Source organism: Mesitornis unicolor, unplaced genomic scaffold, assembly GCF_000695765.1.
Source record: "Mesitornis unicolor isolate BGI_N332 unplaced genomic scaffold, ASM69576v1 scaffold9897, whole genome shotgun sequence".
Taxonomy (NCBI): Eukaryota; Metazoa; Chordata; class Aves; order Mesitornithiformes; family Mesitornithidae; genus Mesitornis; species Mesitornis unicolor.
Window position 1 is genome coordinate 1 of NW_010194343.1, and position 21,704 is coordinate 21,704.

General features: G+C 44.5%; 1 protein-coding gene across 1 annotated transcript; it reads left to right on the forward strand.

Annotated features, from left to right (window-relative positions):
• Window positions 1-3,284: 3,284 nt before the first annotated feature.
• On the forward strand, window positions 3,285-20,526 carry IMMT (inner membrane protein, mitochondrial; the record flags this gene model as incomplete). Its single annotated transcript, XM_010187763.1, has 14 exons — window positions 3,285-3,361; window positions 3,779-3,968; window positions 5,838-5,958; window positions 7,731-7,811; window positions 8,904-9,005; window positions 11,447-11,583; window positions 12,584-12,687; window positions 14,214-14,349; window positions 15,168-15,297; window positions 16,445-16,459; window positions 17,180-17,403; window positions 18,603-18,734; window positions 19,128-19,257; window positions 19,581-20,526. Coding segments are annotated over 14 exons (2,187 nt in total), but the record flags the coding sequence as incomplete, so codon positions are not given.
• Window positions 20,527-21,704: the final 1,178 nt, after the last annotated feature.

The following is a 21,704-nucleotide window of genomic DNA, read 5'->3' on the forward strand; positions in this document are numbered from 1 at the left end:
AATCCCTAACGTTCTGTGATTCTGTGAGACTCTGCTTCCTGTATTTGGTGAATTTCTGTTGTTTTCTTTGAAAAGAAACAGGACTTGTTGTAAAATGTATGATACTGGGCAGAAGTCTTAAATGACAGGAGGCTGAGTTCTGCGGTCAGATATCCTTGTACACCTAAACCTCTACTGTAACAAAGATAAATATTCTTGGAGTTTCTGGTTTGCTTTTTTGTTTAAATGCAGAAAACCCGTCTTGCAGAAAACCATATGTGTCTTGCAAGCTTCATTCTCTGCAAATTCTGGGTCCAGACACTTGAGCCTGGTGCCAAGGAGGGGTTTAGCTGGGGCTGAAGGAATGCAGAGGAGGGCAAGTCCTGGCTCTGGTTGGTTGAAGCTGCACATGAAGTGTATCCCTGCAAGGCACATTTTGGGTTTTAATGATGTTCTGCCATGCCGTCCTGTACCTGTCCTGAGGTGTGGTGTGCCCTGCAACGTGGTTCTTGTGGCTATGTAATGATAGATAATGAATGTGAAATAATAAACATTAAAGTAGTTAGGTGAAAAAAAGAGGAGGAGAAAGAAATAGCAACAAAACCCTTATCCAAAGGGTTCTGTCCATCTTCTCTTGTGCAGAACAGCCAGTGGTTCATTTCCTTTTACTGGGCATGGTGACGCACGTGTGATGTATTTCTTCCAAATCCTTTGAGACTTTATTACAAGTAAATAACGGGTCTAAAAATATTACAAACTCCTGTAAATGATGCAAAGGGAAGATCAGAAGCTGCCTGTAAATTTCCAAATTACAGTGATACAGAAAACATGTTAGGATGGCCAAAAGAGAGCAATGCTTAAAAGAAAATAGATACTTTAAAAATCAGCTATTTTTGAAGGTAATAGTGTATTTGGATGTGAGGGAGGAAATTTAGACTCGGGCATCTGCTCATAAAACTTTTAGTGGTTGTTCCCTGGACAGCTGCAGGAATTTCTGTTTGCAGCATCTTGAAAGAGTCGGTGGGGACTTGTTTTGGGTGTAGTTCTCGCTCCCGTTGCTGCGTGTAAACTCATGTCACAGCATAGACTGAGCACCTGGGGTTTGGTTTCTTTCATTTTGATGACTGAAAATGAGGATTTGGCCAATGACAGCACAGCCCTGCGTGGAAAGAACCTTGAAAGATCATTTGGTCCAAAGAGCCAGTGCCTCTTGCCTTGGCGCAGGGTGCGATGACCTCCAAAAAGCCTGGTGAGGGGCTTCAGCTTATTTCCAGGTGAGCGTTAGGCAGAATAACATAAGCCCAGGATGCTGGAAATTGAGTGGATCAACAGAAAATAACTCTCTTCCCTATTTTATTGGGTTGGGGTGTACACAAAATGCTCAAGTATTTTGCTCATCCTATGCCTCATGGTGTGATAGGGCTGCACTGGGACTCAGCAGCGTGTCCAGCAGTTGATGACAGGATGATTTAAGAGGTTTTTATTAGTGAAGTCCTGTTTGTAAGGACTGGTGAGGCCTTGGTGTGAGCTTCTGGGGGAACTGAGTCTAATGATCCAAACCGTGGCAGAATTTAGGTATTATTTTGTCTCCCGTTGTATCCCATGTACACCAGAACATCAACCGCAGAGCACAGCGAGGGCTCGTGAAGGTCCCAGGGGTAAGAGGAGCACGTTTCCTGTTGCTCCTGTTAGTGACTAAGTGTGTTTTGGCTGTCGTTGTGGAAAGAATAAGAATTCAGTGTTCCTGCCTTTCCTCTGCGCTGTTGGACAAGGACTAAACCACAGGATTTGTGTTACTTATTGCCATATGCAAAAGGAAACGGAGAAACTGATCTTCTGGGTGACGTTGAAGTGAAGCATCTCTCAATTTTCTTTGTTTAAAGAAACAATTTCTAGTTGCCCAAAATATCTCAACTGTGGGAAAGGTTCCTTCTGTGCCTTGTGCTCTGATTTCCCATGAGCTCTGTAATCCTCCCTTAGCAATTCGTGTGCGGGGGAAAAAACACCACCTGAGAGGGGCAGAGTTTTTGCTTTGTAGGTTGGAGTGGTTTAACCAGTCTTTCTGGTAAATCGTAATTTTCAGGTAATATATAAAGAAGATAAATCTCTTGGGTGATGTGGTTTTTGTTAAGTACCATAGAATGAAATCCCACTCTTCATATAGGAATTTAATTTATATTATAATGTGATGTCTGTCTGGAGAGTGGATGTGGTGTTAATTCTGGTAAAGAGGAAATCTTGATTTGGAAGCTCAAGGAAAGTTGGTTGTGTGTCTTCAGAAATAAAAATAATTTTAAATCTTAAATAAAGTTCTCAATAGTTCTCAGTATTTCAACAGCTGCTGTTGTTTTCTGCACTGCTCGTGGCCGAGCTGCTCTAGCGCATGAGGTTATTGAAGAGAATCTGAACTAACCCAGTTGTACAGCCCAGACGGGAGGCAGGGAACAGAAACAGGCAAAACAAATGCAGGAATAAGCTGGGGTAGGGGTTTTTTAAAATTTGTGTTTATTTTTCAAAATGCCTAATTGCTTCTTAAAAAGCCCTTAACCTACAGGCTGCACGTGAGAAAGCTCCCCTCTGTTCAGGGAAAACAGAGTCTAACGTCCCTGCTCTCACAGAATCACTCAGTTGGAAAAGACCTCTGAGATCATCGTGTCCAACCGTTCCTGTCTACCCCCTAAATCATATCCTTAAGTTCCTCATCTACCCACTCCTTAAACACATCCAGGGATGGTGACTCCACCACCTCCCTGGGCAGCCTGTTCCAGCTTCTGACGACCCTCTCAGTAAAGAACTTCCTCCTTATCTCTAACCTGAACCTCCCTTGGCACAGCTTGGTGCCATTTCCCCTTGTTCTATCCTCCATCACCTGGGAGACCAGCACCCACCTCTCTACAACCTCCCTTGAGGTAGTTGTAGGTGGTGATGAGGTCTCCCCTCAGCCTTCTCTTCTCCAGGCTAAACAAGCCCAGTTCCCTCAGCCGCTCCTCATCAGGCTTGTTCTCCAGACCCCTCACCATCCTTGTGGCTCTTCTCTGAACACGCTCCAGAATCTCAACATCCTTCTTCTAGTGAGGGGCCCAGAACTGAACACAGCACTCGAAGTGTGGCCTCACCAGTGCTGAGTCCAGGGGGAGAATCACCTCCCTGGACCTGCTGGTCACGGTGTTTTTAATACAGCTGCTGCTCCCCTTTGGAGGATGCAAGATGTGGTGAGGGAGCAAACCACTCCGGTGCTGCTGTTGAGGTGAAGAGATGTTTAAATGTGCTCACTGCTTAACTCTGGCCTTCTCCATCCCTTGCAGCATTGTCGATGTGGGAGAGCATCACTCCGTCCATCCCAGCTGTACCGTGGATATGCAACGCCCTCGGGAGAGTCTGGGTATGTAGAAGGTTTTGGAGGAGTGAAATTGGTTCTTCTGTCCTGTTGACCAAGAGGGAATCTGCTGCTTCATTTAACAGGAGAGCAAATTGGTGGTGGTGGGATTTTTTTATTGAGTAACTTTGATTCTCATAGTTCTGCCTGATCCTCAGTTGATCCAGTCAGATTTAAATGAAGCTAATCAAGGTGATCATTATTTAGAAGGAAGCTTATGGGCTGCTGTCTTAGCTTTGGGTTGATTGTGAACCACTATGGTACCAGGGAGTCGCTGGTGCTGAAAGTGGTTTAAAGTGGGTGCTGAGTTTGTTGTGAGCTTCTGGAGCAGAGCGGTTGTCCTCAGCTCAGAGTTAAAGACTCACAAAGTGACGTTTGTCGTGGAATGCAATTTCCTTAACTCCCATTCTTCTTTCCCCTCAGTGTTTCTGCAGGCAAAATCATCGGTGCAGGTGTCCTGTTCGTGGGTGGGGGAGTAGGTGGGACTGTCCTGTACGCCAGCTATGATTCGCAGTTCCGGGAAAGCGTGGAGAAGGCGATTCCCTACTCGGATAAACTCTTTGAGATGGCACTTGGTCCTGCACCTTACACCGCACCGATGCCAAAGAAACCAGTAAGTGTTTCCCAGTCACCGCCACCCTTTCGTTTTTCCTTTTTTTAATGAGAGCAGCAGCTCTTAGTTTTCAAATTCTGATTAATTTTGCTGTGTGCTAAGAATTTAAGAAAGAATTTTTAAGAAAAATTAAGATGATTGAAGAATTATGAACTGAGGTAGACTTTGTGCGCTGCATAACAGTGATGCTTTTACATACACCCTTATCTTGTGCCTGTTGTCTGTGGGTTGTAAAACTGTTGTTTTTATTTACAATAAAATAGTGTACTAGGATCCAAACTGAGTAGCTGCTCTGCCTGTACTCAGTAATAAATTTGGGAGAGAGAGGGGTAGGTGATGTGTTGGAATTTTACTGTTTTACCAGAGGCTTAGTGTAGTTAGCGATGTAGTAGGATTGGAAAACTGTTATTCTAAGCTGAACTTATTTTAAAGAGAACTGAGAACATTTTTGAATGAATAAAGCTTTGAATGGTACCGAGCCATGCCTAAGCATCACACTTTGATATCTTAGTGACCTGACTGCAGGAAGGAGCACCTGGTACTGCCTTCAGCACAGCTCTGGAAATCGAGTCTGCAGGAAGAAAAACCTGATACTGCCTTCAGCACAGCTCTGGAAATCGAGTCTGGAAGTTTCTCTGCTCCTGCATCTGAAAGCAAATGCTCTCTGATTAACCAAGAATGCTGAAAAGCTGCTCTGGCTGTGGCTGCCCTGGGCTTTCAGAAGCCCTTTGAGAAACTCGAAATATTTTTAATTGGAGTTTGAGAAAGCTGTTCTTAATGAATGGGAGAAGATCAGCTAACCAAAATTGTATCTCTTCTGGTTTTAGCTCCACTTGGCTTGTGACCATCCAAGCTCTTAATGCCTCCCAGGCATGAGTAAATTTTGCAGAACAGACAAAGTTATCACCTGCCCAGTCATGGCTCTAACACAAATGCCTTTAATTTTACCTTGTGGCTTTGCATGGTGGATATTAAAGGATTAATACCGCAGAACCTCGCAATACTCTGCACTTGAGTGAGTGTTCATCTGCCCTGAGCACTGGCATCTGAATCCTTCCACAGAGAAGTCAGTGAAGTCGTGCAGATCTGATTCCTCCACGCCTGTCAGCCCCACAGCATGCCTGTACCATCTTCCTTCTGTTCAGTGATACCTACACGAAATCATCATGTTTGTTCCTTTTTAGAAACATATCTTGAATTATGCAGTCACGTATCTTTAAAACAATTATATATATTTTCCTCTACAACTTGAAAAGGAATTGCCTGGAAACCGGGCAGGATGGGAGGGTGACTCCTGTAAGTGTTATGGACAAAAAAATACCATTGAAGGGGCAAGCTGTTGGAGCACTTACCTGAAAAACTAAAGCTGGGCAGGGAACACCGATGGCTTTTTTTTATTATGAATGCTCAAGAGGTGTGAAATCGAGAGAAGCAGCAACGGAATTAATTTAAAATACACCTGGGGAAATAATTGGAATCTGCTTCCTGGAATTGTTTCAGACCTTCATGTAACTGTGGTTTTTATAGCTTCTGCATTACCTGGGGTCTTTCAAAACACTCAGAAGTGTTTGGAACGTTTGGGGTATGAAATTATTTGCTTTTTATGCATACCTTAATAAATATTTGTAGTGAACACTGCCACTCATGTACCTTCAGTTTTGGACAGGTGAAAATTGTAAAGATTCCTTCTAAATTGAAAATCAAGGCAAGAAATTATATGGCATTGCTACCATTTTCATGTGTATATCGAAGTTTAGAGTTACAATACAGTCGTCTGGACATGGAAATGTTCTTTTTTGTTATAATGAGACTGGTGAGACACAGGCTGTTTGGAAAACTGATTCTATTTCTTATTTTTGGTTTTTCCAGATACAGCAAGGTCCACTGAAGATCTCTTCTGTAGCAGAAGTAATGAAAGAGTCCAAACAGCCCATTACCAAATCCCAGACCAGCAAAACAGAAGCTGTTGCTCCTTCAGAGGAAAAAGAAGGTAACTTACTGAACATCATGTAGAGAGGAGCAAAAGACTTGATGATCTCTTACATTATGCATAGATTAAAATAGTCCTTTGGAGTGGAAATATTTACCTTATGGAATATTTGGAGTCTAACACAATGAGTGTCCTGCACAGTTTAGATATGAGACTCAGCAGGGAGAGCACTTTGGGTGCTGCACTCTGAGGCCATTTACCTCTTCTTCTTCATGCAAGCTTAATTTTGGATAATTACTGAGATTCTGTAAAGCCAGGCCAAATGGAACTGGTTTAGAGAGGAGTAGTGGCATCTTTTTACATTTCTCTCTCATGACTCTGTGTGTGCAAGTAATACCTGGTTACTGCTTGTTCAGGAAATTCCCTTTTTCTGAAAATGATAATATCAATGTCCAAATAATATCACAGAATCACAGAGTGTATTGGGTTGGAAAGGACCATTAAAGCTCATCCAGTCCAACCCCTGCAGTGAGCAGGGACAGTGTTACCAGACCAGGTTGCTCCGAGCTCCATCAAGCCTGACCTTGAATATCTCCAGGGATGGGGCCTCCACCACTGCTCTGGGCAACCTGTGCCAGTGATCTATCATCCTTGTGTTGAAGAGCTTTTTCCTAATATCCAACCTAAATCTACCCTTTTCTAGTTTAAAACCGTTACCCCTCATCCTATTGCTACATGGCCTAGTGAACAGCTCTTCCCCAGATTTCTTATAGGCACCTTTCAGGTCCTGGAAGGTCGCTGTGACGTCCCCCTGGAGCCTTCTCTAGGCTCGACTCATCCATGCTGGTCTCCTGCCTTCCCTGCCCGATTTCCTACACTTGGGGATCGAGAGCTCGTGCGCTCTGTGGGAAGCCTCCTTAAAGGTCTGCCAGCTCTGTTCCGCTCCTTTGTCCTTGAGGGCTGTTTCCCAGGAATCCTATTGACCAGTTCCTTGAAGAGCTGGAAGTTGGCTTTCCTGAAGTTCAGGGTCCTGCCTATGCTTCTCGTGTGACTCATACGCCTTAGGACAATAAACTGCACCGGTGCATGATCGCTACAGCCCAGGCTGCCTCCAGTCATGACATCCCTGATGAGCTCACTTGCATTGATGACCATGAGGTCCAAAATCACTTCCCCTCGAGGAAGGCTGTCTGTTTCCTGTCTCAGAAAGTTGTCATTAAGGCAGGAGTTTCTTCGATTGCCTACAGCCTGCTGTGCTGCTTTTCCAACAAATGTCAGGGTGGTTGAAACCCCCCAGCAGGATGAGAGCCTGTGAGCTCGCTGCCTCCTGGAGCTGGAAAAAGAAGGCTTCATCAATAGGCTCCCCTTGAACAGGCGGCCTGTAGCAGACACCAGCCACCAGGCTCACTTTGTTGACTCGACGTAAGCTTTCAACCTGCTCATGCCTGTTCTTTAGGGACAACTCTTCACACTCCACCCATTTCTTAACATAGAGGGCAACACTTCCACCCCTCCTTCCTCTCCTGTCCCGTCAGAACAGGTTGTAGCCATCAGTAGCCACAGTCCACTCATGGGATTCATCCCACCAATTTCAGTAATACCCGTTACTATAGGTATTACTATACCCATTTCTATTGTTGTATCCATCAATAGCCACACTCCAGTCATGGGATTCATCCCACCAATTCCAGTAATACCCATTACTATAGGTATTACTATACCCATTTCTATTACTATGTTTCTACAAGAAAAAAAATAAATCTTTTATCTGTGTTGTTACATTGTAGCTCATACATTACTGACTGGTTTTGTTCTCTTACTGTATTTAACAGCAGGCAAGGCTGCAGCACAGATCATCTCAGCAACAGGTGTGGCCATGTCGGTGCCAGCTCCGGGGATACAGACTGAAGAAGGTGATAAAAGTCATGAGCATGCGATGAAGACAACCAAAACCCTGTAGCTTTGAGTGCACAAATGCTTGCTTCTGTGTTGGTATTTGTCATTTTTAAAGGCGCGATTCTTTGTGCCTTTTGCAGAAGAAACAACTTCCATCATCTGTTAATAGACTTTTAGCAAACTAAGAAACCAGAATTCATACCTGGGACAGGTATAGGTGTGATTGCAAGAGGAAGGCCTGCCTTTATGCTGAACTGGAACTTGTACAGCCCAGTTTGTCTCTGATTGCTGTTCAGAAAAGCGAGTCTGCCCAGGGCCAAGTGAAGGAACTGCATTTGTTGTTTAACCCAACCAGAAAGACTAGCTTCTGTATGATAGTGTCTTTCAAATGAGATTATATTAACTTATGAATTAATATATTTCATGAGAAGTATGCCAGCAATAAGTAAATAGACTCTTCAGAATTAGCATCAGCATCATTAAAAGGTGACCTGAAGGGTTTTGTTGCAGCATGAGTGAGAGCTGAGAGGTCTGGGCTCTCTTCTCAGTTCAGGTGCAGACTTGAGAGAATTACTTAGGTCAGTGCTCACCCTTAAGACATTTTCAGTAGCCTTAGGCTAGGGAGTAGAGTGTGATGGTGATTCACCATAACCTCCTCACTAATGTTTTGTTATTTTGGCTGGACTCTCCAAGCACGCCAAAGGAGAACTGGGAAAAAAACCACACAAAAAAACCCAAACAAAAACCAAAACACAGATACTCACTTAAAATTTAAACTTGCCTCTATAACTGTTTCTCACTTCTTGCTTTGCCTTTCACTTCTGAGTCATGTATATTTTTGTAACTAGACAACATAAGATCTGCAGATGAATATGAGGTATCCATGCTTCTGTCTTTAATTTTTAGAAGATTTGAGACTGGCCTTTGTAGTTATGGGTATAAAAAAGCTTGAGGTAGTTTCAGCATGGCTTCACACAGAAGTCAGGATCATAAAGTGATACTGACTGCAGAAATCCATTTTGAAAAGAAAGTTATTTCCCTGCAGTAATCCATACGCTAATTTGGACTCTCTGCCAAAACAGGTCTAACTCCTTTCTACTTCTGAATAGGTAAGGAACATGAAGGTTCCCATGCTCTAAAAGAACGGTCACCAGAAGAAGTTGCGGCCCGGCTTGCCCAGCAAGACAAAGAGGAGCAAGAGAAGATATCAGGTAGGTCCATACTGATGGTTTTCCTATACGTGTTATACGTGACAGAAGAATTGTTGGACTGTATTGGCTTTAAGTTGTAAGTTGCTTACACGCCTCTTTGTAGTTGTCCCTGTGTTATGTGGGCAGAATGAATGGTGGTGAAGCTTCTTCCACCCACGCAGAAGTAACTGATAGTCAAAGAGTGGTGGAAAATTTTGGGTTGGAATGGACTTCCAAGGTCTGAAGCCAACCCCCCTGCTTGGAGAGTTGGGACAGGTTACTCAGGGCTTTCTCCTCTGGAGGTTTGAAGCTCTCCAGGGGTGGAGATTGTTCCACCACTCTGAGCAGCTCTGCCAGCACTTCTTACTATGGAGATCTTGATACATCCAATTAATATCTCCTGTTGGCACTTGGAACTGTTGTCTCTTGCCCTTTCTCTGGACACTTCTGAGAAGTCTGACTCAGTCTCTTCTGGGACACTCCTTCAGATGTGGAAGGCATTACTTAAAATACCCCTTCCCTCACTTGCTCTGTGGGATGTGCTCTTGTTCGATGCAGCCCTGTTCACAGTCAGGGCTCATTGCTGCCATCGCATGCTGTTGACTCGTGTTCACTTTGCCATCTTCTGGGATCTCCAGGTCTTTGTCTCCAGAGCTGCTGCCTAGATTGTTCGGTGGTGGTTCAGGCACGGTATGTCAAGGTGCTGTGAAGAGTTGCCTGTAAGTTCTGGGTTGGGAACTATGATAGATCTGCTGGGGTTCAAGCTCAGACCTATTAATCCAGCTGTATTACTTGAGAGGTGGTCTGGCTTCTCCTGTGTCCCAAAACTTGTGCCTTCCTTGTGTTTCTTGCTCAAAACAATGAGCTTCGCTTTCCCCTCACCCCTCACTTGGTTCATTAGATTTTAAATACTTTGAGGCTCTTGTTTGGTCTTGGTTTGGCTGCAGTGTGATTGTTTAAATCAGGAGTTTTGGGTTCTTTCCTGGTTTGCCTCAGGGGAAGCCAGAAAAAGAGACCTGTTTATTCTGGTAGGTGGTGGTGTGCTGTCTAGCATGTCTGGGCAGTCTGTAGCCAGCTGCCTTGGTATTTGCCTTCTGAAAGCAAACCCAGCTCAAGGTGCAGACTGACTGCAGTGTTACAAAGCTTCCTTCATGTCCTCCAGCCAGGGCTGATGAGGACAAGCAGGAGATCAGCCTCCTGGTGAAATGGGTGGGTGTTGAAGGATGACTTCTGACTTGGGACTGTGCAAGGACGGCTGATGCAGAGGTTCTGCAGACCTTCTGCGGTGAGGGAAGGAGTCTGGGGGTGGGTAGGCAAGAGACATTGACTGCAAGGACGCTGAAGTGAAACAGTAATTAAAGTGCGTGAAAGTTTACTGCTAACATAGGTGCAGGCAGTGAAAATAGGCTTGAAAGGGAGTTTACCAGTACTGAGGCCACGTATTGGACGTGCTTCAGCCTGCAGTGGGAGCTGCGGCCTTTTTCTTTTAATTATCCTCTTTGTGCTTGGGAAGGGCTGATGGTGGAAGAGGCGCTGGCGCAGGGTGCACTGTCTGATCTGATCTGATCTGACCTGTCCCACCACCGTACACATGAAGCAGGATCTTGACTGATATGTCCACCTCACTCAGACTTTCCTCGCTGAAGTCTGAACCTTGAGCTGTTGTTGCACATGAGGGATGAGGGTGTATGAGTCTGGACTTAACGGGCTCAGAGTGGACATCTTGGTTGTGGTCTGTGGCATTGCTTCTGTTCAGAACTTTGTGTGGTGTAGAAAAGTGGCGTGAACAGAAACGGGAGGCTTGGCATTGATTGCCTGCTTTGTACAAGGACTTTTTTTGCAAGTGAAGAAGTTGAGATGTTGCACTGAAAACATCCAGGAGTATTTACTGGAAAGGTGGATTTACTTACCCAACTACTTAGAAATAAATGTCTGACTCCAGAAAGGCAGACGTTGCTCACTCTCATTAACCATTCTGGTCTGGTTTGTGCTTGGCTATTATTATTAATAGCCCATTTGTGCTTCTGTACCAACAGCAATAGACAGTTGAGTCCACCACCTTCTCGGCTAGGAAGAATAATTGCACTTGGAATAGATCTTCCTTGTGGAAGACAGGAACATTTACTGGTTTCCTCTTAATAACCATTGTAAGCAATGAAGATGGAAAATACATATTGGTTAAATGCAGAAAATTACCAATTACCCTTGCAGAAACATGGTAAAGGGCTTTCCCTCAGTAGCTTTAGTGCCCTAAGTGCAGACTTGCACCTTGATGCTCCCCTAAATAAGGAGTGTGTTTTGGTAGCCTTTCTTCTGTAGGCTGCAAGCGTCATTCCTGAACTGACCAACTCCTTTGGGTCACAGAAAATAACATAGGGAGATGCAGAGGGTATTATATGTAATTTAACTGATTCTAAGGCTCTTTTCTTTTAGTTTAATTCAGTTAATTCATTTTTTTCCAGCCCTTGCAGCAACTCTGGAAGAAGCCCTAAGCGCAACAGCTCGTGTCACCCTTCAGGCCATTACTGCCCAGGAGTCGGCTGTGCAAGCAGTCAATGCCCATTCGCAAATATTGAAGGAGGCCATGGACAATTCTGAGGTGAACTGGACAAATGTTTGGGGTTTTTTTTGCATTATGTTCAACAAAACTTTTAATTTCACAATTAAAGATATTGCAAGAAAAGCTTTCAGCTTTGTCTTTACTTTTATCATAGTTCTAAGTAGTCTTTTCCCTTGTGAAATGTGGCGTAGTTGAATAATACAGTGAATTTGCTATTGATTCCCCCCCCCAACTCCTTTATTTCCTTTTTGCAAGAAGTTCAAGTTTATACATTGATAGTCTTGTATTTTAATTGCTGTATTTTAATTCCCAAGCCCGTTTTTTAACCTAGATAGAGTTAGGCTATCATGCTGTCCACTCTGATAATTTCACTGAACAATTTCCTTTGCCAAAATCTTGTTGCCAGATTGTTCATTTCTTGTCTGGCAATGAGCAGGGGATGCCTGAGCGATACCAGTCTGTGGTTCTGGTGTCCTGATGCTGGGGTCTGTGTGGAACTGCTGCTTCCTGTTCAGTTCTGCAGCGGAGAACATAATGTAGTGGATACTCAAACGAACAGGGGCAGTGGGCAACTAAACAAGCACTCAGAATTTAACCTAGTAGTTAGAAAAACAAGTCTCTTAAAGCTTTGCTTTTAAGCTTAAGTATTAAGCTTAATTTAAAATTAAGCAACTTTAAAGTATTACAGTACTTTAAGTATTAAGCTTAAAGGCAATTTTAAAGCATTCCAGTACTTTAATACACTTAGGGATTTTTGCCCAAAACGTGGCACCACACAGTGATCACGCAAGCTTTTCTGCCTGGACAAATGGCTGTTGCTCAGGTGGAGAAAAACATTGGGAATCAAACAAAACAAAACATTGGAAGGGAAAAATAATGTATAAAGCTTCCAGGTGTGCTGTTGGTAAAACACAAAAATGTTCAGTGTGAGTGAAATGAACGTAGCAACTTCTGAATCTCTACAGGCTCTCTTTTTTTCTTCTTAATAACTCTTACTCCCTGGTTGTGGTGGCCCTAATCAGGCGTTTACTCTTCTTAGGCTGCTGGGGAGAAGAAATCTTCTCAGTGGCGCACTCTGGAGAACGCGCTGAAGGATCGGAGGAGGGCGGTGGATGAAGCTGCTGATGCCCTTCTGAAAGCCAAGTAAGTTGCTCGTTTTTAAGGCTCATCACGCGCTAGGTTAACATCAGCCATGTGGGGACTGGCAGATACTGGATGAGTTTCTAAAAAGTTTGCAGTCACCTGTGCTCATTTAACTGATGTCTTTGTGCCAAATCAAACAGTGTTACATCCACTAATGAATATTTTAATTTGCAGTGTGTACATCTTAGGTGCTTGTGCACATGGTCCTCACTGCTCCAGAGTCTGAAACAGTCCCGTTCCTGTTTTTAAGAACTTGTTTATCTCCTTAATACTTATATATAGTGTTGGTAAGGTTCAAGTAAGATCAAAAACCATAATAATCCTTTTTGTATTATTTTTGGCTAATTTTGTCAAGGTTAAACCTATAGTAAGGACTCCACAACTGCCCTGTGTATTGAGTCAGTAACATCCCTGGCTTCTTTTAGTTGTAATTAAAAATTAAACCTTACAGCATCTTTTAGCAGTTCCCTCTGTCAGCAGAGCTGCTTTTTTAAGGTTATAAAACCCTGAATTCTGAAGTGGAGCGCTGCTCGTAACCTGAGGTTCTGTACGAACCTCACTGATGTGCTTTGAGTCTGGTGTGCAGTCTCGTTGCATTGGGATTATGGCAGCAGAAGTAAGATGACAGACAAATATCTCCAAGTTGCCCTTGTAATGAGGATAGAAAGAAATTTGGAAACGCTTTGATGCTTCTGAGGCTGAGAGGGCAACATCATCCCTGAAGCTGCGTGGTCTCTATTTAAGTTATAAATTACTCTTATCTTTGAAATTGCTGTGCTGACTTAAAATATTTAGGAGGAGTAACCAAGGTTTCAAAGAGTAAAACACAGCTAACACAAGTCCCAGATGTGCTAACTTTCATTCTCTGTTGCTCTACTGGATGCCTTAGCTTTATTTATTTACTTATTTATTTATTTTAAAGCTTGTTCCTTATTCCTGTCATTAGAAACCTCCGTTGGTTTGAATGGGGTTGGAAAAGGAATGCTGCTTCCCTTTTTCCTTGATTTGCAATTACGCTGGAGGAAAACGGTTCTTAATTACAAAAAAATTAATCTATCTTTACAGAGCTCTGTAAATTTTCTCCCATCCTCATTTACCTCCACCAGTCACCATGTCCAAAACACTTCTGCAAGAGTAAGCCACCTATATTAAAAATGTGTCCTTGATACCCTGTTAGGAGATGGAAATGTCTGCCTGCTCGTACTAACTTAGTTTTACCAACACTAACGCCTTTCGGTGAGCTTGCTTTCATCTTCCCCCTCTGGTGAAGTCTTGAGTACTAATTGCACTACAAATAACCTCATTTTACACGGAATAGACACACTGACATCCTTAGGTTTCAAGCTGTGGAAAAAAAAAGTAATCTTTAATCACAGCATCTTAGCCCATAGAGCTGGTAGATGGGAAGCACCAGTAGTTACCCAGTAGCTCTTCCTGTAAATACAGACAGCATAAAGTAAAGTTTTCTTTGGGGTGAAGTCGTTAGACCTGTATGTGTTATAATTAGCAGCTGCTTCTCTTTTCAGAGAAGAGTTAGAGAAGATGAAAGGGGTAATCGAGAATGCCAAGAAGTCTCAGATCGCTGGAGCCAAATCTCACATCATCGCTGCAGAAGAGAATCTTCACCATATGATAGTTGACCTGGACAATGTCGTGAAAAAGGTAACGCTTCCACAGACCCAGATTGCCATTAGAGCAAGGACTGCTTGGCAGCTTGCGCAGACCTCCCGTTCCCAAATCCTCTGTAGCAGGTTAAAGAGTTTTAAAGTGTAAATGCCATCCTTCTGTAGCTACGCCCAGTCTTTGAGCTGAGTGTTCTACCAGTAATCACACACGACAAGATCTTTGTGAGAACTTTAATTTTGTCCTGAAAGGAGTCTCCATCCGGCTTGGTTGGTGTCAGTCCTGGCTGTGGGCGACTTGAGGTTAGGGAGGAGTAGAAGCAATGTGTGCTAGTGGCTTGGTGGGCGAATCATTTCACAGCTCGGAAGACTGAGGAAAAAATGTAAGGGGAAAATGTATCTCCCTTTGCTGATAATTCCTCAGGTGCATTTTGAGAGATTTTATCCTAATGATGGGAACATCAGAACTTAGGTGAGAGTGCAGCTGTCACAGGACTGGCTTAAGGGCTGTATAGCAGCTGGAAGCAGAGAAAAAGAGCTAGAGAAGAGCTAGAGATCTTTAAATATATAAACAATTCAGAATACTCTCTTGGTCCTGTCCAGGCTGCAGACTGGCTGTCCAGTTACAGTTTGTGTGAGATGAAACAGATTAGCCCTAATTCCAGCAAATTATTATGGTATACAAGAGGTCTGATATCACAGGGTGGGGTTTTTCCTTCCCTCAAGTGAGTTTACTTTGGTTGGGCTGGAGGGTGACAATATCTGCCATTAACTCAGGACCTGGCTCCAAATTATGAATGCCTCCATTCTTAATACTTACCTTGAAAAATAAACTAATGTCATTTTCATTTGGTACAGGTTCAGGCAGCACAGTCCGAGGCCAAGATAGTGGCTCAGTATCATGAGCTTGTGGCTACGGCTAGAGAAGAGTTTCAGCGAGAGCTCGACAGCATCACCCCCGATGTAAAGCCGGGCTGGAAGGGGCTAAGTAAGTGCCCGATTGCAGGGTTACCTCGTGCTTGGTACATGGCAGTCACCTTGGTTTGTTGTATTTCTGTAGCTACGGCCACTGAATTGAATGTCCAGTGTCCTGTTTTCCATATTGTGTGGTGGGTTTGAAGTGAAAATTAGTTTACAGTTAAAAGAAGTAATCTAAAGCAGGTGTTACGAAGAGGCTTACTTCTGGAAACGACTTGTGCTGTATTGGAAGTTTCATCAAATGTAGTTCTTGTATATTTATCATGCAGTTGACATGCAGAACATCTCTTCCCTACCCTGGTATTTCAGGGAGAGCACGCCAGCTCACTCCAGATTTGAATCAAATCCGTGTCGCTCATGGATCAAGAATTTGTCTGGTTGACTCTCTGTGACTGTAGGTTTTATCATACACCATTAGTACAGATTGACGGAGAACTCCCTGAGTTTCTCTAGATCATCACTGAAATGATGCATCTACTGAAAGAGAGAATTCAGTGCTCATACCTACCCCAATACAGATTATTTCTAAATTAAATTGACACAGTAACGTAACTTGAACAACAGCGAATGCTGCACAGAAGCAGTGAGCAGGCGTCGTGGGTTTTGTTTGTGCCACTGCTGCTGCAGTTCTTTGCCTGAGATCTGAAACCTCCTGAGCTGTTTTTCCTTGCGGAGGATAAAGGCAGGAGAGGGAATCTCCTGGCAGGTTCCATGCACCCCATTTCATACTGGTGTGACCTACTCAAGCGTACACGGCACTGACGTGTTTAGGCTCCGTGACTCTTACTGCCACTTGGGAATTGGTTTCTTAACCAAGTGCTGCTGATTTACAAGAACACAGGCATTTCAGTCTAAAATTTCCAGTGTCTTGTTGCACCTTCCTACTTCAAACTGGCACTCCTTGCTTTGGCTGAACTTCAGCATCCGCCTGTGGGTTTCCAAAGGTGAGCTTAGTGGTTGGGATGTTTGGGGCTACATCTTGCCTGTAATGTAGAGACTTTTATACTTGACACACTGTTCTTCCTCCGTTCCTAACCACTTGCACTCGTGTTTAAGTCCCTGTAGATAAGCTCTTGGTTTTCTGTTTTACTTTTGCATGACCGACTTGCTTAGTGGATGTGCATTAACTTTTCCAACCTCTCCTCTTTCTGTTGCAGAGATAACTGACTTAGGTGAGTTCCTGTAACTTGTTCTGGTCTTGTGAATGCCATCTCTTCTCTTTGTCCTTTTCTACGTTTGTATGGTACATTGAAATTACAGGCAGTATCACCACGGGGTGAAATGTTGCATTCCTAAAACATTTCAGGCAGAGGTACACTTTGGGATCCTTTTCCCTAATTTTGCATGCCTAGCTTAAACCACAAACTCTTTGTCCAGCAGCACTTCCGAGATGAGTGTGATTGCTGGCTTGTGAAAGCCGGGTTTACATTTTCTTTGTGAATTGAAGCCAGTTGATGCATGCTGCTGAGAAACAAACTTTGGTTCCAGTTAAGTTGTGTGATGGTGTTTGTCCTCAAATAGGCCCATCTCGCAGCAGTTCTGGCTTGAGAGAGGTGCTGGATACACCAGCTCCTGCTGATGCTGCTGAAATATCTTTGTATGCTTGAAAAGCCACATAGGACCCTCCTGAGCTAGGGTGCCAAAACCTGACTTGTTTCATTTCCACAAGCTTGAGGCATCAGTCAGCACAGGGGTTTTCACAGACCCTGCTGCTCTGTGGGCTGTCACAGGGGAAGATACGTGGTGGTATAAAGACCAGGAAACGGGCAGAGCTGTGACAGCCTCTCCTGAGTGTGAGGTGGGTCAGTAATAGCTGTGATGGAGCACTCGAGCGGGAGAAGGGCGAGCGCCACAGCGGCAGTTTCACTCCTAACGCCCTGTGTTTCCTGTAGCCGGGCAGTTATCGATGGATGACCTGAATTCTCTGATTGCACACGCCCATCGTCGCATCGACCAGTTAAACAGGGACCTGGCGGAGCAGCGAGTCAGGGAGCAGCAGCACATCGAGACAGCCCTGGAGAAGCAGAAACTTGAAGATAAAAAAGCATTTGAGGCAGCCGTGGCCAAAGCGCTGGAGCATCACAAGAGCGAGATTGAACTGGAACAGGAGAAGAAGGTAAAGTGGCGTAACACGGCTCAGAAGGGATGGAGGAGAGAGGTAGAGGAAGAGCAACTGCAGTGTTCTGAGTGATGGGAGACCTCAGATAGGGTGACCCCAGGATAGGCATAGAAAGGTGTTGAGCAGGGAAACTTCTGCAGAGTCAGAATGGTAAAATCACACAGCGAAACAAGGAATGAGTTGTTCATGTTCCTGTTTGCTGTTGGAGATAGGATTACTGGGTCAGAATAAATGTTTGATTTGACTCGGTATGGCCATCGCAGGGCTATGGTAGCTCCACCATCCTGCGTCTGGGAGGTGTCTCCATGTCCTTCCACACTTGGCCAGGTTTAGGATTTGATTTCTTCCCAAAAGACTATGAAAACTCAATTTTGGTGCTGCTTTGGACATGAAGCAAGTGCAACTTAAAAATGTAGGAATTTGGGCACTGGAGGTTTTATCTTTTGAGATGCCATATTGCAGGCAGACACTTCTGCCAAATACTCCTCCTGGTTTCATGTGTGCCCTGAAAATGAGATAAACGCTGGCTGGAAAACTTGCATTGACTTGAGGGATGCTACGATTTCACCTGTAGCCTGTTAGTTCAGAGCACTGCAGTGACAGGTATCAACTGAGAGCTTTTTAAAGTTGCTTGAACTGACATCTTTGCATTTAATGGAAGGTTGGAAATGACACAATCCTTTTTAAAAAAAACAAAACAGAGAACTGACCAACTGTCCAACTACTGCTAAATAAACCTGCACCACACCCCCTTTGTTAACCTGTGCTCTCTAAAGTGGCTGTTGGATACGAGATCAGGTAAAAGGGGTATTACCATGTTATTAAACTCTGACTTGGACCGGTATGACACCATGTAAGGAAAAGGTAAAGTGCATTTTGTTTGGAAGCTGGTTTGTGAACACCAGAGTGTTTTGTTTGTCCATGTTACTGTAGCTGTGCTAGAGTATTTTGATAACTGTACCAGTGAGTAGCCACCAGGCACTGGCATTGTGCACTGCGAAGCTGCTATTTAACATCTTTAGAAAAAAATCTCCGCTATAAAAATGGACCTTGGCAGCTTTTTGAGATGAAACACGGGCTCTGTCAATGCCACTTCTATGAACTGTACCCTAGGTAATCACTGGTGGATGATGTGATCATGAGTGACAAGGAGTTCAAAAGGAGCGGTGCAGTAACAGGTGCTCTTGTGTGGACAGGTTGAAGAAGTCCGCGAGGTGATGGAGAACGAAATGAGGACCCAGCTGCGGCGGCAGGCTGCTGCCCACACAGACCATCTGAGAGATGTCCTCAAGATCCAGGAGCAGGAACTGAAGGTGGAATTTGAACAGGTAAGGGAGAAGAGTCCCCAAGGGAATTAGGGGGATACTTGAACCCTTGCAAAGCACATACTTCACAGGACCATCTTCCAGGAGTCTGAAATGCAGGCTGGGGAGGGAAGCCTTTCATTGTGAAGAGATGAAATGAAATGAAGTGCCTGGCCTTGTAGGTTTTATTAACAGTTGTCTTAAGATATTATGCTTTTTTAATTTGAGAAATTCTTGACAGAAGTGCAGTTAACTCATAAATTCACCCTAATAAGGCTCATTCCTGGCTTACTGTATTTACTGTATGTGCTGTCCCTAGCAAGAACCAACAGATTTGTAGAAACTTACCTTCAAAATGAGGCAAGTTTAATTGAACAGCTCTTTCTGGTCTGATACCTGCATCTCGCTCTGTTTCAGAACTTATCAGAGAAACTCAGTGAACAAGAAATGCAATTCAGGCGCCTTACTCAGGAACAGCTCGACAACTTCACGCTGGATATAAACACTGCCTATGCCAGGCTGAAAGGAATCGAGCAAGCAGTTGAGAGTGAGCACTGAAATCACGTTTCTTTAAGGACTAAAGTCGGGATCCCCTAAGCCCCGTTACCCAAACCTGGGTGCTTAAACACAGGCTTAGGCACGTGCCTCATGGCCCATGCCAATGGCTCATTGCCACGCTACTGAGCGCCCAGATCCCAGCTGCACGATTCCAAAGCTGTCCTCTTGTTCTGCCCCTGAACTGGGCAACAGACGTGCTTTGAGATCAAGTGCCGAGACGGGTGTTTGGAGGGATGGCTTTCGCTGCCCGTGTTCAAAACTCCCTGTACATCTGCCCCCACCTGAGAGTCCCCTTCTTGGCTTGTTTTGCAGGTCACGCAGTTGCAGAAGAGGAAGCCAGAAAGGCCCATCAGCTGTGGCTTTCCGTTGAAGCGCTCAAATACTGCATGAAAACGGCCTCTGGGGATAGTCCCACAGAACCGCTGGAGAGCGCAGTGAAGGCCATCAAAGCCAGCTGTTCTGACAACGCGTTTACAGAAGCCTTAACAGCAGCTCTGCCGCAGGAGTCCCTGACGCGGGGAGTGTACAGCGAGGAGGCCCTCAGAGCACGTTTCTACACAGTCCAAAAACTGGCAAAAAGAGTGGCTATGATCGATGAGACGAGAAACAGCCTCTATCAGTACTTCCTGTCTTACCTGCAGTCGCTGCTCATGTTTCACCCCCAGCAGCTGAAGCCACCCACAGAGCTCAACCCCGACGACCTCGACACGTTCAAATTACTGTCGTACGCGGCGTATTGCATTGAACACGGAGATCTGGAGCTGGCAGCTAAATTTGTCAACCAGTTAAGAGGAGAGTCGAGGAGAGTGGCACACGACTGGCTGACCGAAGCGCGAATGACCCTAGAAACAAAACAAATCGTGGATATCCTGACAGCGTACGCCAGCGCCGTGGGCTTAGGAACAACTCAAGTGCAGTGAGGTAGGATTGCAGGTTTGGAAGCAGTCGTTTTGTGCCAGAAAGAAATCCCACGATCTCCCAAGGGTCGCAAACCAAGCTGTGGGCAGGGCTGGAAGCGTTAAATCAAAGCACGGGTACCGTCTTGTTTCCTTGCGCTGTATTTAACGTCACCACCTGTTGTACTTGTACTGGGTTTGAGTTACCGTGACAACTTCAGGAAACCGCTCTACGATTTGTGTAACTATTCTGTTTCCCCATCTTACCAAGCGGGCTTGTGATCCAACCAAAATAATGTCTGTAACCTACCCTTAATGATTTGCCACTTTGTCAGCTGAATAAAACAAGACTTCAACCACTTTCTCCTGCTCTTCAGTCTCCTATTTAAACATCAAATGCAGCTGGGGAGCATGAGAACAGCCTTTCTCCATGAACTTCAAACTTTGTTTTACTCCTTTCAAGGAACAAAAATTCCTTGAGGTGATCAATGTCTGTTCATTAATTTGTACAGCTGTAAAAAAAAAAAAAATCCATGTGCAAGTGCAGGTTTAGGTGGAAGTAACTTACATACTCCGGTGGACTTCTACCCCTCCATGTTTCTTCGTGTCGGACCTGCTCTGCTGCAGTCGTAGAAGACTGGGTACCTCTGTCTAGCAACCAGACTTTGGTTCAACCGTAAGAACCAAAAAAGACCAAGCTCCTTCCTTCTCTTACCTTTCCCTTAGTTCTCACCATCAGAGCAGACACACACCGAGGAATGCCTGACTTTCAGCTGCAGTTTGTTCTACCAGTAGCAGCTGTTGTTTCCTCAACTCATTACTGCACTATCCTGAAGCTGTTTGCTGCTGCTGAAGTGCTCTTACTTGCCCTGCAGCATCGTGCAGCAAGGTTTTATTTTTCACAATCGCCTCTTAAGTTACTTTTCACTAGAATATGGTTTAATCCTGTCAGGAACAAGACCTCCGTTGCTTGTTCAAGACGACTACCTCAAAAAACCCCTCTACAAGCTGAGAACAGTGGCACAGTGCTGTGAGGGCCAGTTCCTTGCAAGGCAGAGACCAGAACAGCATCTTCCCACTCACCTTTTTGGCTTTATTGCTGTATTCTGCAGGAACTTCACTTATTCCCTCACAGAGCAGCAGCAACAACACTTTGTAATCAAGTTTCTGCTCAGGGATTATCAGAACACAGCTGTCTGTAGTATCATTTATTGGATGCAATCTCCAGCTGTACTGAGGCTAACAGTGTAGCTCTTTAACACCCACAGTCCAAATCCTGTCCCAAAACACCAAAAAGGATGAGGAATAACAACACAGGTGATGAGTATTGCATTACTTAAGTGTTTACATACAGAGTAAACTTGATATTTAAGTAGTTTATTAAAGTTAGCTGGAAAGGTATTAAATCCAGCACAGGTTTAAGTCACAGGAGGTCCAAGAGCAGTCTTGCTCAAGCTGTCAAGGTCTTGTACCTGCGGGGCAGCCTCTGGGAAGCAGCACTTGGCTCACTGCAGCTGCCCAGCAGGAGCCAGCCCGTGCA